Raw genomic sequence first — 17082 nt, forward strand, 5'->3', positions numbered from 1 at the left:
CACGCTGTTCACCAGAGTCAGTCAATCATCTCTTGTCTGTTTATTATTAGTCCAAAACGGTGCAGCGAGATTGCTGATTGGGACATAAAAAGAGCGATCGTGTTACTTCAGTGTTAGCAGCCTCGCACCAGCTCATTACACAATTGTATAAAGTGGCATTGCTTGTGTTTAAAGCTTTTAATGGTCCTGTACCTGTGTATGTGGTACACAGGCTGTGCCCATACGCTCCATCCAGATGATCAAGGGTATCTTCTTCATCACTCCTGATCATGTCGTGGCTGAAGCTTAGTTTAAAAGGGGCTCATGCTTTTGCTGTTGTTGCACCAAAACTCTGGAATGACCTCTGAGTGACCTCAGACATCAGCTATGACTGCTTTTAAATAAAAACTGAAGACAAACTATTTCTGACTAACCTTTGGAAAGAGTCTATCTCAGCTGCTAGAAATCTATTTATTATGTTTTATTTTAGTGTAAAGCAGTTTGATTTTAAATGTGCTAAAGAAATAACATTTACTAACTGACTTTCTTATTACCCCGATTGCCTAGGTTTAGTGTTAGGGTTAGGGTTGTACCCTCAGTGGGCGTGTTTGCGGAGTTCTAGAGTGCTCTGTGCTTTTCAACGATGAGAGCAGGTAAACCCTGAGCTCATGTGATAGACATGAAAGGGTCTGGAGAAGTCATGCTGCCTGTAACACCATTCAGCATGAACAATTTTGTGGTGGATCAGTGATGGTCTGGGAAAGCATATCGATGTAGGGCTGCACAGACTTCTGCAGGGCTCTGTGCCATTCGAACCCTGTCTCTAGCTGCCTTTTGCAATGTGAAGTTTATTTAGTAGTGCGTGATCAAAGATGGGACTTTATAGAACAGCTAAAATATGGTTTTCATAACTTAACTAGCCAATACTTTAGTTTAATTTTTGCGTTGTAGAAGAAACCAGTTGAAATGTCATTAAAAAATAATTAAAAAAAAAACTTTAATAGCTTTTAAGATATTTATGTTCAAACATTACATCAGATTTTAATGAGCATGAAAAAGGGGTGCCTGAAAACAGCTGGTTGGAACTTTGTAAAAAAACAAACAAAAAAAAAACAATATCTTGAAAAGTATTTGATACATCAAGTACCATAAAATGGGAAATGGTATATGGTCGAGCAGAAAGTGAATGTGGTGCAAGGAGAGAATTCCAAAGACGAGAGGCCACTCGACCTAAAGTTTCGAAGCCCGCGGTGACCACTCAAGCAGGTGGTGTAATAGGAGTAACAGGTAAGGAGGATTTCAAAATAGGGAAAGGAGCGGCAAAGTTTATGGAGAGACCTGAAAGAGTCAAAACCTTAAAAGCTTAAAACTAAAAAAAATGAAGATATGAAAAGACCTGTTTCCAAGTCCCAAGGTAATCTCCTTCACCCATAGTGAGCGAGACAGCCCTGGACAGGACCCCAGACCATCACAGGGTTAACACAAGCCTACAGTCGTAAATATTAATGGTTAGTTTATACAGTTCCCTGTTTTTCCACATTAGGGACTCTTTCTCTGACGGTTGATAATGAGTATATTGGATTTATTTGATCCCTGTTAAATATAAAAGAGTCACTATAGCTAAAAACTGTTAAAGGAGGACTTTTCAATAACCTGGAAATCTCGAAATTGTTGATGATATATCACTCCAATAATCCCCAACTCTTTTCTTAACTGCTCATCTAATTCTGACCTGTGAATTGTTTGCACATTTGCATGAATAAAGCCAACACTTTTCTAAAAGGCGCTGTGGATGCAGATACAGTGGGGCAAAAAAGTATTTAGTCAGCCACCGATTGTGCAAGTTCCCCCACTTAAAATGATGACAGAGGTCAGTAATTTGCACCAGAGGTACACTTCAACTGTGAGAGACAGAATGTGGAAAAAAAAAATCCATGAATCCACATGGTAGGATTTGTAAAGAATTTATTCGTAAATCAGGGTGGAAAATAAGTATTTGGTCAATAACAAAAATACAACTCAATACTTTGTAACATAACCTTTGTTGGCAATAACAGAGGTCAAACGTTTACTATAGGTCTTTACCAGGTTTGCACACACAGTAGCTGGTATTTTGGCCCATTCCTCCATGCAGATCTTCTCGAGAGCAGTGATGTTTTGGGGCTGTCGCCGAGCAACACGGACTTTCAACTCCCGCCACAGATTTTCTATGGGGTTGAGGTCTGGAGACTGGCTAGGCCACTCCAGGACTTTCAAATGCTTCTTACGGAGCCACTCCTTTGTTGCCCGGGCGGTGTGTTTTGGATCATTGTCATGTTGGAAGACCCAGCCTCGTTTCATCTTCAAAGTTCTCACTGATGGAAGGAGGTTTTGGCTCAAAATCTCACGATACATGGCCCCATTCATTCTGTCCTTAACACGGATCAGTCGTCCTGTCCCCTTGGCAGAAAAACAGCCCCATAGCATGATGTTTCCACCCCCATGCTTCACAGTAGGTATGGTGTTCTTGGGATGCAACTCAGTATTCTTCTTCCTCCAAACACGACGAGTTGAGTTTATACCAAAAAGTTCTACTTTGGTTTCATCTGACCACATGACATTCTCCCAATCCTCTGCTGTATCATCCATGTGCTCTCTGGCAAACTTCAGACGGGCCTGGACATGCACTGGCTTCAGCAGCGGAACACGTCTGGCACTGCGGGATTTGATTCCCTGCCGTTGTAGTGTGTTACTGATGGTGACCTTTGTTACTTTGGTCCCAGCTCTCTGCAGGTCATTCACCAGGTCCCCCCGTGTGGTTCTGGGATCTTTGCTCACCGTTCTCATGATCATTTTGACCCCACGGGATGAGATCTTGCGTGGAGCCCCAGATCGAGGGAGATTATCAGTGGTCTTGTATGTCTTCCATTTTCTGATGATTGCTCCCACAGTTGGTTTTTCACACCAAGCTGCTTGCCTATTGTAGATTCACTCTTCCCAGTCTGGTGCAGGTCTACAATACTTTTCCTGGTGTCCTTCGAAAGCTCTTTGGTCTTGGCCATGGCGGAGTTTGGAGTCTGACTGTTTGAGGCTGTGGACAGGTGTCTTTTATACAGATGATGAGTTCAAACAGGTGCCATTCATACAGGTAACGAGTGGGGGACAGAAAAGCTTCTTACAGAAGACGTTACAGGTCTGTGAGAGCCAGAGACTTTCCTTGTTTGAGGTGACCAAATACTTATTTTCCACCCTAATTTACGAATAAATTCTTTACAAATCCTACCATGTGGATTCATGGATTTTTTTTTCACATTCTGTCTCTCACAGTTGAAGTGTACCTCTGGTGCAAATTACTACTACTAATAATAATAATACATTTTATTTAAATAGCGCCTTTCAAAGCACCCAAGGACACTGTACAACAGATAAAAACTGGAAATATACACAATGATAAAAATAGAAGATAAAATTACTGACCTCTGTCATCATTTTAAGTGGGGGAACTTGCACAATCGGTGGCTGACTAAATACTTTTTTTGCCCCACTGTACCTGCTGTTACCAGAAAGCATGTATGAAATCTCACCTACTATATAAAGTAAACTAAAAGAAAAAAGGGAGAGAAACCACAAAAAAGGCACGTGAAACATCGGGAATGTTTAGAAATGTTTTTATTGAGAATGAAAAGAAAAGCACAGAAACACCCATTTCAGCAAGCTTATGGTAAATCAAACAAATTAGTTCTCCCTTTTTGTTTTCTTATAAAACATTTACATCTAACAGTTCCCAACTGTAGAAACACATGGCCTACTTATAAAACACCCACAGTACATCAGTGATACATGACCGAACTACCGGAGCAACCTTATCTGGCACAGATGCGGCCCCTGCTGATTTACTCCGATGTTGTTTCTGAATACTAAACCTTCCCCTCAGGTATTAGGCGCTGTTGTTCTCATACCAGAACACTTGCTTTCAGGTCAGTTAACTGTGTTGGAAAAATCTCAGATACATTCAAAATTATGATTAAAACTTTTGACGTTCTCCACTATCATAAACTCCATGACAAGCAGATTATGGAATCACAGGACTAATTAATGCATTTAACAAGTGACTAAAGCACAAATCAAAGCCAGCTAGTAGACAGTTGAGATACGGTAAGTAGCGGGATGGTGATATATTGTTTTCAACATTGTCATGAAATGTAGTACTTTGGGTTTGACATGTTTGACTCATGCAGAAGTGCTAATACTGCAGGACTTTTACCATGTGACCACATGTTACACTGAGCCATAAAAGCAAATTCCCACTAAAGATGCTCTTGATAGCTGGCAATAAAAACATTTTGCAGCCATCATGGGATGTCTTAAGTGTATTTGTTATTGAGCCCTTTCAAAATATTGAGACTACTCAGCTTTGAGTAGTCTTCTTAAATTCATTTGAAAAAATTTTCTTGGTGTTTCGTTTAATCCTGGCTGTTCAAAGAATCGATCGGGTGTTCATAAGCTTGTCACTTAAATCAGATTATCAGATTATTTTTGTAAATCAAAGAAGTTATGCCTGCGATTTGAAGATAGTAATGAGAGCTTAAATTTGTATGGTTTAGTTTAGTTAGAGGAGAAAGGATATAACTCCCTTTCAAGGGATTGATTTTTGTATATGACGATCTAGAGGATTATCACTAAGAATACATGTATCACCATCTACAAACCGCTGCCACTCCCCTCCACGTCTTCCACTTCCACCGAGCGCTTACGCAGCACGGAGTTTCCCATTCTGGGCTGCACGGGCAGCTTGGCCTGGCAAGGGGCCCGGTACTGAGGCAAGCCGGTCTTGGTGGTATCCAGCTCCTCCGGGTCGTCTTGCTGGGCTCTGAGAGCGGCGATCACGTCCTTGTCCGAGGGGCTGAGAGTCAGGCAGCCGCAGGGACGAACGCCTTCGACATCCACTCCAATTTCTTCGGCCTCTCCAACCTCCTCCGGCTCATCCTCGACCGTCATGAAGGCATCACCCCACAGGCTTTCGCAGAGATCTCTGCCGTGCTGGTACATCTGTAGGTGTGCAGAACACAAAATTTATGCAGATTATTTTTCTCTGCCATCCACAGAGATACAACCTTGACTTTTAGTGCCAGCATTCAGAATTCAGCTTTAATACCAAATATTAGAAAACAAAAAGCAAGTGTTTTATTACATCTTTATCATTTCTGCTGGTACCCTCACACAAACCACAGAGAAGCTTTATACTGCCTCTCTGCACTCACCTCCAACAGAACTGAGGTTTCATCCTGTTAAAAGAGAGTTTTTACTTCCCACTTTTGCTAATTGTTTGCTCATTTGATTGTTGGGGTTTTTCCCTTTACATCTGTAGGTTCTTTACCTTACAATAGAAAGCTCCTTGAGGCAACTGCTGTGATGTAGCACTACATAAATGGTAGGCACAAAAAGTCGGTACCTTACAGTTACAAGACTGAAAACACCCATGTGGACGTGCAGACCTTTTAATTAAAAAAATAAAATAAAATAATGAAAAGGGGAAAATGTTAACTAGATACCACCGCAAAGCATAAGGCGATTATTTTTTTCTATTCACAGTTTTCTGTAATGTTTAAATATTCAGATTCAGCACAATCTACTAATGCCCAGATTTGCATAAATTTCCATAACAGAAATCTGAACACTGGGTAGAGCTGGCTTCAGAGTTAGCGGTTCTTCATTTTGCTGGCACATTACACAAAGTTTTTCTTTTTCTTTTTTTTCCCACTGACGGGATTTTGTACATTCTTTTTTTGATGTAAATCAGAGGAACAAGGCGAAAAATCATTTGTTCTGCATGGTTTTAAGATTAAAAGAGTCTGATTTATAGAATAAATTAAACCCTTCAGCATACAAACAGTGCTTTAAAAAAAGATCTACAAAAATATATATTTTACTTTTTAAAAAAAAAAAGGAAACTATTATTAGAAGGCAAAAATACGAAATGACAGACAACCTCCTTTTGAATAAATTAAATTATGTATTTCTTGTATTATATGTAATGTTTTATTTAATTTGATTAAAGCATTTAAAGACTAGCTTGAATAAAATCCTAGGGGAAAATGTAACATTTAACTCTTTAACATGTATTATATTTGAAGCCTCTACATCATCAGTGTGACTTTTAAATTGCACAAAATTCCAGGTATAACAAACATGATACAATTAAAATTAAATAATGCAAATTTATGTTTTTTGGTTGTTCTTTTTTTAATTTGTCAGAAGGTTCAATAAACACTCCCACTTTAAAAAAAAAAAAAAAAAAGATTCTGGCAATTATTTCAGGGTTCAGACTTTACAGGGTTAAACAAACATCCAAATGTGCATTTTTGGACACATTTTCTTAAAAACAATCTCACGTGTCTCATATACAAAAATGTACCAGCACATTTAAAAGCAAAATGTTTTTTGCCTTAATGCAACTAACAGTTTCAGCTGCTATTAAATACATGTATCGAAGTAAAACCTACAACTTACCACTGAACAGTAGTGTACAAGTATTACCATAGTAACTGTTAGAGTCATGCTCAGTATTTAAAAGTGAAGCTATGAATCCTTCATCTTGCCCAGGTATGCTTGGAAAGGAAAGCTGTGTATTCTCTTACACAGCTTTTTGCTTTTCCTCCTAATTTTCTAATTATATGTCAGACCTGCAGAATTATGTTACTCTTAACTCTTTCCCCCCTAAAAAAACGACCTCCCCATGTGCCCTTAATGATGACATTTGACACCTCAATATATGCCAAGAAACATGAATTGACGACCAAAGGTGAGCTTTAAAAGCAGAAATCGCTAACGTCTGATACACACCCATTTTTTCCTGAAAGCAGGCCTGAAATGTGATAAAAGATGCTCGGTTCAGAAAAGAATAACAAAGGTTAACTGTTGTTCAAATAAAACAGAATATATTGCAAACACAGCATTTCATATGTAGCCCAGCAGCACAGCAGCGATCGTGGCTCAAGAGTTGGGTGTTCGTCATGTAATTGGAAGGTTGCCGGTTCGAGCCCCGGCTTGGACAGTCTCGGTCGTTGTGTCCTTAGGTAAGACACTTCACCTACCGCCTACTGGTGTTGGCCAGAGGGGCCGATGGCGCGATATGGCAGCCTCGCTTCTGTCAGTCTGCCCCAGAGCAGCTGTGGCTACAACTGTAGCTTGCCTCCACCAGTGTATGAATGTGAGAGTGAATGAATAGTGGTATTGTAAAGCGCTTTGAGGGTCCCGAAAAGCGCTATATAAATGCAATCCATTATTAATGAGCAAGCAAAATTTCAGATTCTGGGATTTAATCTTGCAAAAGATGTATGATAAAGGGCATATGTTACACTATTTATGTGAAAGTGTAAAATCCATTAACTGAAGCATTATTGTTACACGCTGCTGCTGTGTAACATTAGCATTTATTGACTTTTCCATCTCAGAGCAGCACTGGCCTTGAACAAAGCACCTGTTCCAGGTGTAAGAGGGGAGCTGCAGGTGCCGGGCAGCTGCTCTCACAGGCTGCTTTTGTCTGCCTCTCCTGCCTCCCTTCACCTACACCAGCCTTGAAAGCAAATCACAAGACATGACCTTGAAAAGCTCGCACTTGTATCTGAAAGAATTCATCTCGGTGCCACCTTTGCAGTCCCCGACAAGCCGCGCAGAGAAGAATCTGAAAAGTTTGCTGGCAGCACCTTTTGTGTCTCCGTCTGACAGAAAATTCATTACAGCACTCTCTGTCTTTATAAAGTTATACTCTGAGGGGAAAGTCTAGTTACTGCTGACATTAGCACCAGAGTTTCTGGGGCGTGAAAAGAGGGGGGGGGGAAAAGGAAAAAGGCGCTCCTCTTCTAATAAGACACAAATACGGATTAAAGGGGGGATACTGCACAAGTAACACCAAATCACAATTCAACATTTAAGCCGTTTAGCTGTAAATGGTTTATGCCTACAAGCTTAGAAATAGTTAGGAAAGCAAATTAGCAAAGTTTCAGTAGCGCGCACACACACACACACACACACACTCGCTTTTCTGTGTTTAAGCTCTCGATCTCTCTCCCCAGTGACAGCCTCATAACCAGTCATTAAGATGTGCTGCCAAGTAACCATCACCTACTCTTGTACCCCTCCCACCTCCACCGCCCCTTGCTTTTTGCTGCACTCACTGTTTGTACATCTCTCCCCTGTTTCTCTGTAGCACACCCCCACCCAAACGTCTGCTTCCTTTCATCCTCCTGTCTGTTGGGGGATTAAGACTGAGTCACGCAGAGTGCTCAGAGAAGAAGAAGAAAAAAAAAGTAATATGTTTACCGTGTTGGAAGGACAAACAGGATGATGGCTATTTCTCGCCACTACAAGCTCTCTGTCTGACACTTAGGTCTTATCGCAGCAACCCTATAACACATACAAAGGTATACACACACACACACACACACACACACACACACACACACACACACACACACACACACACACACACTTCCACTATTCCTCAGGCGGACGTGGTTTGCTGCCAAAGCTAATTCAGTATGAGCACGAGTGGCTTTAGATGACATGGTGTGATCAAATAAGTGAGATACAGAAATTTCCTGGGGCTCTGCGCTGTCCTCTTCGCCCTTATTTAATTCTGCCCTTCACCATCCGAAACCGAACACATTACACCTGATGTGCAAAAAAAGAAAAAAAAAAAAAAAGCAACAGAAGAAATTATTTTAGCTTTCAGTCATGATCAGAATGAGTTTTTTGACTAAACCAATAAAAACTAATCTCAGTATATGAATGACTGAAGAAATGAAATTTGGAATAATACTATTAGAATCTGTGATCAAATTATTCATAGCATAGTACAATGACAGTTGTAATGTCCATTATTTGAAAGGATGGTGCTTTTAAATCAGGGATGTCAAACTCATTTTACAATGTGAGCCACTTTGATCTTAAGAGGGCCGGACCAGTGAGAAACTCGCCTTTCTGTCTGTGTAAATAAGTTTCACTGGACATATCTAACATGAGAAGAAAAGTGCACAAAGAAGAGCAGTTTCAACACTACATCTCACGTTTTTGTGTGTCATAAAGAAATGCTGCTGTAGCAATTTAAGAAATCTGTTAGCATGACTTTTTGGGCTGAAATTGTAAGAAATACGGGGTAAAATTACACAAAAGGGTCTTGTAGCTCATTGGACAGAATTTTCTGTAATTTAAGAAAATACCCGCCCCCTTTTCTTGCAAGTAACTGTTTATCTATTGGTTAATACTTTGGTGCAGTATGAGGTCTTCATCATTCGAAAAACTATGAAAATACTGTTTCCAAACATTTTCCAAAACCGTCCAGTGGGGCAAACTGGTGTCTTTACCAGATTTTGGCTCTCGGGCCTTATTTTTGACACTCCTGCTTTAGATCTAAGCTGCTAAATGACAATACGATAATTTGAATTAATGACATCATGACAAATGTGGATGATTGGAAGAAGAAGCGACAAAGAATTACATTTGTTTTTAAGGCTGACTTAGCATTACTGTATTGTACTTAATTACTTTAGGTAGACTTAAGAATGGGAACACAGGTTAGATGGAGCCATGAGACAGGCAGATAAAATGATGATGGAAACACCACCACTTTTATAGAAAAGCAACTATGATGAACAACAACTAAATTCCTCAAACAACACGTCATTTTCCCTTTGTTTTTAGATGAAAAATCTGAGCCAGGGTTGATTCTTATTTTTCAATGACAGAACACTAGACCAGAAGAAAAAAAAAAATCCTAACTGCTGTGTAGGTTTGTGGTTTCTCGTTTTCCAATTTTTCAGGGCCACAAACTTACAAAGCAATGCAGTGAATGGAAGATGCAATATTTCTGCTATTACTAAATGGCTATTATTCAGCTTTTTTGGCCATGTTCACATAAGAACCTTGTATGAATATTGCAAAATAAAGTATTACTACTATTTAATTATACAGGTAATTTAATAGGACACAGGTCCAGCTAAATTTGCTACCATTTCTTCCCTTTTATCCAAGCTAAGCTTCTACTGGTATCTTTGAAATCTATAGCATTTCCCCCCAATCCCTACAAACCATTAGTTCACTATATCTTATCGACAGATGCTGTTGTTGTTGTTCAAGCACAGACGTTCTGTGCTGTTCTTTGTAGACATAACCTCATTCCCACTGCATCAGGAGCAGGGAAAAAAAAGTGTCTAATGCTGAGATAAATCAGACCTTGGCTGGCAAATAATGTAACCAATGAGTACAAAAAGAGAGCGAGACAGTGAGCGTGCCAGAGGGATTTTTGCATGCAAAGGATGTGTCTGCGGGTGCTTATGCATGCTTTTAAAAGTATCCGCTTGTCTCTATGCAAATCGACATCTACTGCTTTCAGCTTTTACAAATAATAACTGTATGGGTGTGTGTTTATCCAGCAGACACCCACGTGCACCAACATTGGGTGGAGTGGAGCTGAGAGTGTTTTAGTGTGATGTCTGAGCGGCTGCTTGTGTGCAGCAGGTCTGAGGTGAAATCTCCCATCTCTGCTGGCTGAGGAGGAAAACACAAAGTGTTACCGTTTTGACCTCCAAAAACGGGAGGCAGCCACTTGTTTGTGGCCCCTGTAAAGAGGGCTAGTTTGCTTGAATGCACTGAATGCGTACCGACGAGCTGTCTGAAACACTCTGTTTTGAGAGCTGCTTAAATTTATTGGAAGTATTTTTTGCACCATTAGTGTTGCCCTACATTAAAATGGGCCAATAAAAGCACAGAAAACACACCGTGACAGAGACACACTCAAACACTCCCCAAACGTCTCTTTTTGCTTTTACTCTCTTCTCACAAATGTGTAATTTCCAATAATCATCTAATATCCCCCAGACAGCCTTAATAGGCCTGGCGGCTGTGGGTGTGTGCTCATCTGTCACTGTGGTCCTCTCGCTCTCTCTCCCTGTGCTTGTTTGAGATAAATGCGAGTGAAATCAAGAGAAAGCACACTCTCGGATATATTAAGATATATGAGTGGTGTGTGGTGTATACCTACTTATTTTCTAGCAGGCTTTGCATATATTCACATCTAAATCCCCTCTGATGCACAACAGACATCCTGACATTGGAGAGTGCAGAAACAGGTAGAAGTGCTATTTTTTCCCCTTCTAAGTATAGCAAAGGCATGATATCCCTGTCTGATGTTGGGAAGCCAATCAGAGGACCCAGGAAGTATTTGCTTCTCTTCAGATAGTCAGAGAAAAAAAAAATCAATGGAGAACAGTCAAGTTTCACTTTAAAACAAGATGAGCTAACAGCGACAAACTCTGGCTTATGCTAAAAACTACAGTACTTTATTGTATACTCCCAACCTTCAACAAGTCACTGCAGATGACCCCACCTCCTCGAGCCTGGTTCGGCCAGAGATTTCTTCCTGTTAAAAGGGAGTTTTTCCTTCCCACTGTCTCAAAGTGCTTGCTCATAGGGGGTCGCCTGGAGTTTTCTCTGCATTACTGATGTGACTATTATTGTGTTTGGTGTTATATGTATAATTTCATTGAAATTGAATAGATGTGCAAAGTGAGAGAACAGATGTCTGATTTTCATGTGTATCAAAGGAGGAGAAGTTTGACATTGTAGAGAAGGGGAATGTGAGCCCATAAGATCCACCCACCTACTATTTAAACATTTTTATTATGAGGAGGAGCCAATCAGAAGAAAGCTTGCCTGAAAGATGTGAGAGGAGTTAAAACGACTTGTTTCTTGCAGTAGATGGACTAAGAGATTGCACCAAGGTTGAAGATGGAACAGATATTTTTCTGAATTATGAAATAGGTGAGAGTCCAAAAATAAAAATAAAAATGTGAGAAAAAAAAAAACAGGTCCCTTTATGTGTATATTTACTTCTTCAGGCACCACTGCACCATTGGACATGGTCTATAGATAGAGTGTCATTGCCTGTGAAGCGTGAGTCATTTTGCTGCTGGTCTCAGCTGCGCACACCAGCACCCGTTTGTCACTCTTTTTCAATCACCCAGCTGGCCTCTGCCCACTGAAGCAGGGCCCAGCCTTTTCACACTTCAGCCAAAATGAAATTTATTTTATTTATTGATTATTCTCTGCAAGAAAATCTAGTAGACTAATCAGTTTTATTATCCATTTTCTATTAGTTGCCATGTAACCAAAAAAACCCAGTCTAAACACAAAAATAGCTTTAGGTTCAATATATCCGGTTAACTTGTTAATCTTGCTTAAAGCCTACCTGCTGATACTGAACACAGTTTCCAGTGCAGTTCTGTCCCCTGGGGTCTCTGGCCCAGTTACGGGCACAAGTCAAATCCATCCTGCAGGCATCAAACCTGAAAGAACAAATGTGAATGTTGAAAAATGTAAATGACAAAACAAACAATTACTCTTTTATTTAAATGATTTCTCTTGAGATTTATTTTTTATTTTTTACCCGAGCTAGATAAATTTAACAAAAACCAATAAAAAAAAATAACATCTTAGCGACTTTCTTTCCGAGCTTAAAATGAAAAGATTTCACTTTCATGCTAAATATAAAGTTACCAGCAGCTTCTTACATAAGCTGAGTATTAAGACTGGAAATAGCGCATCGTAAGCTTGTTAATCCTTATGTTGTTTGTCTAATGTTCACAAAAATCCAGTGTGAAAGCGACAAGCGGTGTTTTAATGAGCTGTTAGACTCTAGGATCTATAAGTTTCTGGAGTATCTTTCTGAACTTATATATATTTTTCAAATGTACTTGAATAAAGCCACATTTTCTAGTGTCTGTGCTAAGCTAACAAGCTTCTAGTAGCATCATTCATCCTAAGCCAACTCTTAACAGAAAAGGCAAAAAGAATATTTTCCAAAATGTTAAGTAATTTTTAAGTATTTTTGCAGAGAGCAGCCCTTTAATTCTTTACAACACTCTTACACTTATCTTTCCAGTGTTGTCTCATTTTTTCTTTCTTTCTTTCTTTTTTTTTTCTTACATAGGACCCATGAAATGAAGCTGTTTGTGTTAGGCTTTGTGTGTTTGCCACCTTCTTAAAAAATAAAAAAAATAAAACATACAGTTTTATTGGACACTCTATCTTAGCACAGTATGCTGTTGTCCAAGATAGGGATCCCTTCGCTGACAGGGGATTTAGACTTTAGTTTGTTTGGTAACGTGCTTGGCAGCCTCACCAATCACGGCAGAAGCTATGGCAGAGAGGAACAGCCTGGATGTATGAGCTGCGCTGAGGATGAGGCCAGCGAGCAGCGTCAGGGGAGCAGCGGTAAAAACACAGCACGCGCTTCAGGAAGCCTTCACACCTGGGAAGACACAAGAGGTCATGTTTGTTACTGACCAGCGAAGTCTGTATTAAACTTGGAACAGCCGGTCACAAGACAGGTCAAGAAAACAACGTTAAATAAGATGGGGAGTACGAGCAGTTGATTAGTATCATTGCTGCTGTTGATCCCTTAAGTATGCTTGCCCAGCTTTGGTTAATGCTACTTAAATGCCTCTTTCAATTTGACCTACTTGATCATGTGTTTGCTGTTGCTGTCTGTAAACTGGCAGCCTCTTTGTCTAAGGTGCCGTTTGTTATTTCAGAAAATCCATCCTTATTGGCTCCACTAACACACTAAAATTCTGTACTGACTACATGCACAGGCCCTTACTGTTAACGATAGATTATACAGAGCCAATGAAGAACTAGATCAAACACAAAGCCATTAAATGTGAAATAAGCTAATAAAAGCAAGCACTAGTGATTTTAAGCTAATATGTAGCAATAAAAACAACTATAATATTGACTTATTTTACATATTATCTCTCGGCTTAAACAGCTCATGTTCAAACTTGTCATTTCTAGTTGTATTTCTGGACACCTGATGACTTTAAATTCAGTAGTGACTCTCTTTTAGGTCAATTTTTGGTCTCCACCAGTCATTAATTGGTGGTTTTTAGCTTTTTCCTGACAACAGCAGTCTGATGAGACTGAAAATACTGATAAAAATACAAATGGATAACTGAAGCAGTAAAATATCACCATTAAGAGGCAACAACGGGCTAAAACAGCAGATGAATAAAATATTGAGGACACTAGAAGGGTGGTTAAGGCTTACTCAGGGCTGAGGGACCCACACTTGTCCCAGGGTTCATTCTGATTATTGGCAGAAGGAACATGAGAGATGTCCTGGATTTGTTCTTGTGTGCAGCAGCTATCTGTAGCAGCAACAAGAGAGAAACACATCAACGTGGGCCTGTTCTTAGATTTAATTTGAGATTTAATTTGTTCTCCAACATCTCCAAGATTTACAGACTATGAAAATGAGATCACTCACTGTCTGCATACAGAGAGCACTCCGTCAGGTGTGGCTCCGGGCTGGGCGTGGCCTTGTGTTTACCATCTTGAAGACACACCCCCTCCGAGCGGGTCCCGCCAATCAGGGCGGCCGCCAAAACCACGCAAATTAATAGCGAAGAGGATGAGGTGAGGTCCATCTCTGTAGATACAAACACATGAACAAGAGTGTTCAGCATAGAAAAAAACAACACACACACACACACACACACACACACAGTCCCGAATCATTACAAAAACAGAACTAAATGGTTTGCACTACGTCAAATAATAATAACAATAATAACTGAAAGGTTTGCTAGAGGGGTGGGAATCAAACATAATGGATGCAAAAGGCTGCAATTAAATCTGTTCCATCCACCCACAGAGTCAGTCTTATGGCATACGCTGAGTTACAGAGTATAAGTGAGATACCAGCGCCGGCTGTTTAGCTCCATGTTGAGCTCTCTGTGTGGTGACCTAGTATAGACAGGGTGAGCCTAATTAGTTGGAACTAAGGCACTGTGCTGACATGGCTGACATGCGTAGTCGTTTAATCTGACAGGCTTGCGGTCGATGTGTTGCCTACATGACGCGAATTAAACAAATCTGCTGAACGCGGGGACATGGCCCCGAGCAGGTGGCCCCGACTTTACGCATGAGAGAGCCGCTGAAAATATAATGTAGAAATAACCTTTTTCTCTCCTTTACAGCTTTTCAGAATTTTTTTTCTGTCGGTTATTAAGAAGGAAACAAAGCACACGTGAAGGCTTCAAAACTACAACTAAAAGTCTACGCAGATCATTTTAATGCTCCAAAAAGCTGCGAGTCAAAGATTTTAAAGCGCAGTTATGGGGAAAGGGGGGTGGGGTCGCGGGCTCATTAGTGAGTTTATAGACAGGAGAAGACAAACCCCATCTGCTACAAAATATCCATCCAACATCGCGCGAACAGGTAGGCTAAGAGGTGTGACCCTCTGTGCTCTGTGTGGATATTCTTCTTCTAAATTGTACCTCAAGATTACAAAAACCCGGTGGAGCTTAGTCTCTCCGCACATCCATGTGGGTTTTACCTGTAGGCGGGAATAAATGCGGCTCCGTCCGGATTAGTTTGATTGTGTTCGCGGGTCTCCTCGTTGTGTTGCTGTGGCTCCAGTCACCGCCGTGCGCGCTGCTCGGTGCTTCGGTCTCCTCTTCTCGGTCTCTGCGTCTGTGTACTGGCTCTGATCTCTGCCGCCCGGGGGCCCACTGCTCGCCACTTTGTCACCGGTTTATATGAAGGACGTTTCAGTCCCGTCCAGCAGGCAACTCACCCCCTCCCTACTCTGCCCCATTCTGGGAAGCCCTCTCTCTCTCTCTCTCTCTCCATCCCTCCCTCCGTTGCATGCGCGCACGCACACACACAGAAAAGACCGGACTCCCTCTTTGTTAATCTCCCAATAGGATGTTTACCAAATCCTCCTTGTTATCAGCTTTCCTTCTACCCTTCCGAGTAATGCCTTTGGTTGGAAAAACGGGAGAAATGAAATGTCATGAAAACACGCGAGCGTTCAACTTAACTGCCCTTCATTTTTACAGGCTCAATCGCAGGTGGTGCTGAGTCACACCTGTCCTCCATATTCACATACACACAGTGAGGTCAGGACTTCTTTTTTTTTTTTCAGATAACAGGGTCAGAGGAGGGTACAGCTGAGATTTAATACCGCATGATATGCTGAGGACAGTGAACACAAATCTCTGCGGGAACAAAACACCGTGAACTCACCGCGAAGCTGCTGCGCACTGCAAACTCAAAGGCAGAGTTTAGTGCACCTTATTTTTCTCTTGTGTTTTAGAGGATGCATGTGGGTCATTTGTGTGAAAGAAAATAAAAAAATAGGAGTCAGTGACCTTACTGGAAGTACTAGCAGAGGTTGAATTCTCCAAAAGCATGTTATCAATTTTAGATTTGCTCAAGGACTGCCTCGTAGTTTGGGTAGACAGACATGACTTATTTCTCCACCGTGTGTTTTATTGCTCCTGGCTTTTAATCTCACCTCCCCTTGGACCTGCTGTACCAACCTAATCCCTGGCTGGATGCATCTCTCTCTCTCTCTGAGTGCCCTCCCAAGGCTTTCCACCAAATAAGAGCAGATGGAGAGTGTCTTGTGGCCTAGATACATCAGCCTAAAACCAAGACTGTGAAACCGGTGACATGTCTTAGACATGATTGGTTTTGGCAACAAAACCGTGCAGGGACAGGAAGGGACCAGACAGACTGGCCGCCAAATAATCATACAGATTGAGCGCAGATTAAATGGTCTCGGTGGAGACTCAGCTGAGATGCGAACTGTACCGGACCCTCATTGCTGAAGGAGGCAATGAGGGTTAGCCGGGGCCCTTTTGTCCACCAGACTGTTTCATAACTGCTGAGGGTCATCACCACAGAACACTTTATTTCTGGGGGTGAGAGCGCAGTGAGTGAGACGTGGACAAACAGCTCTTCAGCTGGTAATTAGAGAGGGAATAACAATATCCTTTGTGAGGAGCTATTCAGGGAAGGGAGAGAGAGGGAGGACAGAGGCTGCTCTCCGTGTACCCTTGTTGTCGTTCTCATTTAACAGGGTTGGGTCTCTGCCTGCGCTTGAGCCTTTAGGCTGGCCCTCAGCTGGCAAAGCAGCATCACCCACCGTTGTTGACTCACTGAGTGCCAAACATTCATTTCCACCATTTAGGGCTTCTTTGATTTGATACACTGACCGATTACTCCCGGGGTGGCAGACGCTCTAAGCAGTCCTGCAGCTGCATGAAATTTTGGAAA

At 41.2% G+C, this 17082-nt stretch overlaps 1 protein-coding gene across 1 annotated transcript; it reads right to left on the bottom strand.

Moving 5' to 3' along the window:
* Positions 1–4659: 4659 nt before the first annotated feature.
* Positions 4660–15538, bottom strand: rtbdn (retbindin). Its single transcript, XM_085352076.1, has 6 exons — positions 15356–15538; positions 14285–14446; positions 14066–14165; positions 13139–13267; positions 12206–12302; positions 4660–5007 (listed from the first exon to the last, which is right to left on the bottom strand). The coding sequence occupies exons 2-6, from the start codon at positions 14442–14444 to the stop codon at positions 4660–4662; spliced, it is 834 nt and encodes a 277-aa protein (XP_085208202.1). The 5' UTR covers positions 14445–14446; positions 15356–15538.
* Positions 15539–17082: the final 1544 nt, after the last annotated feature.

This window comes from Diplotaxodon limnothrissa, linkage group LG4, assembly GCF_057381915.1.
Source record: "Diplotaxodon limnothrissa isolate DT_005_m linkage group LG4, D_limnothrissa_male_GT1.1, whole genome shotgun sequence".
NCBI lineage: Eukaryota > Metazoa > Chordata > Actinopteri > Cichliformes > Cichlidae > Diplotaxodon > Diplotaxodon limnothrissa.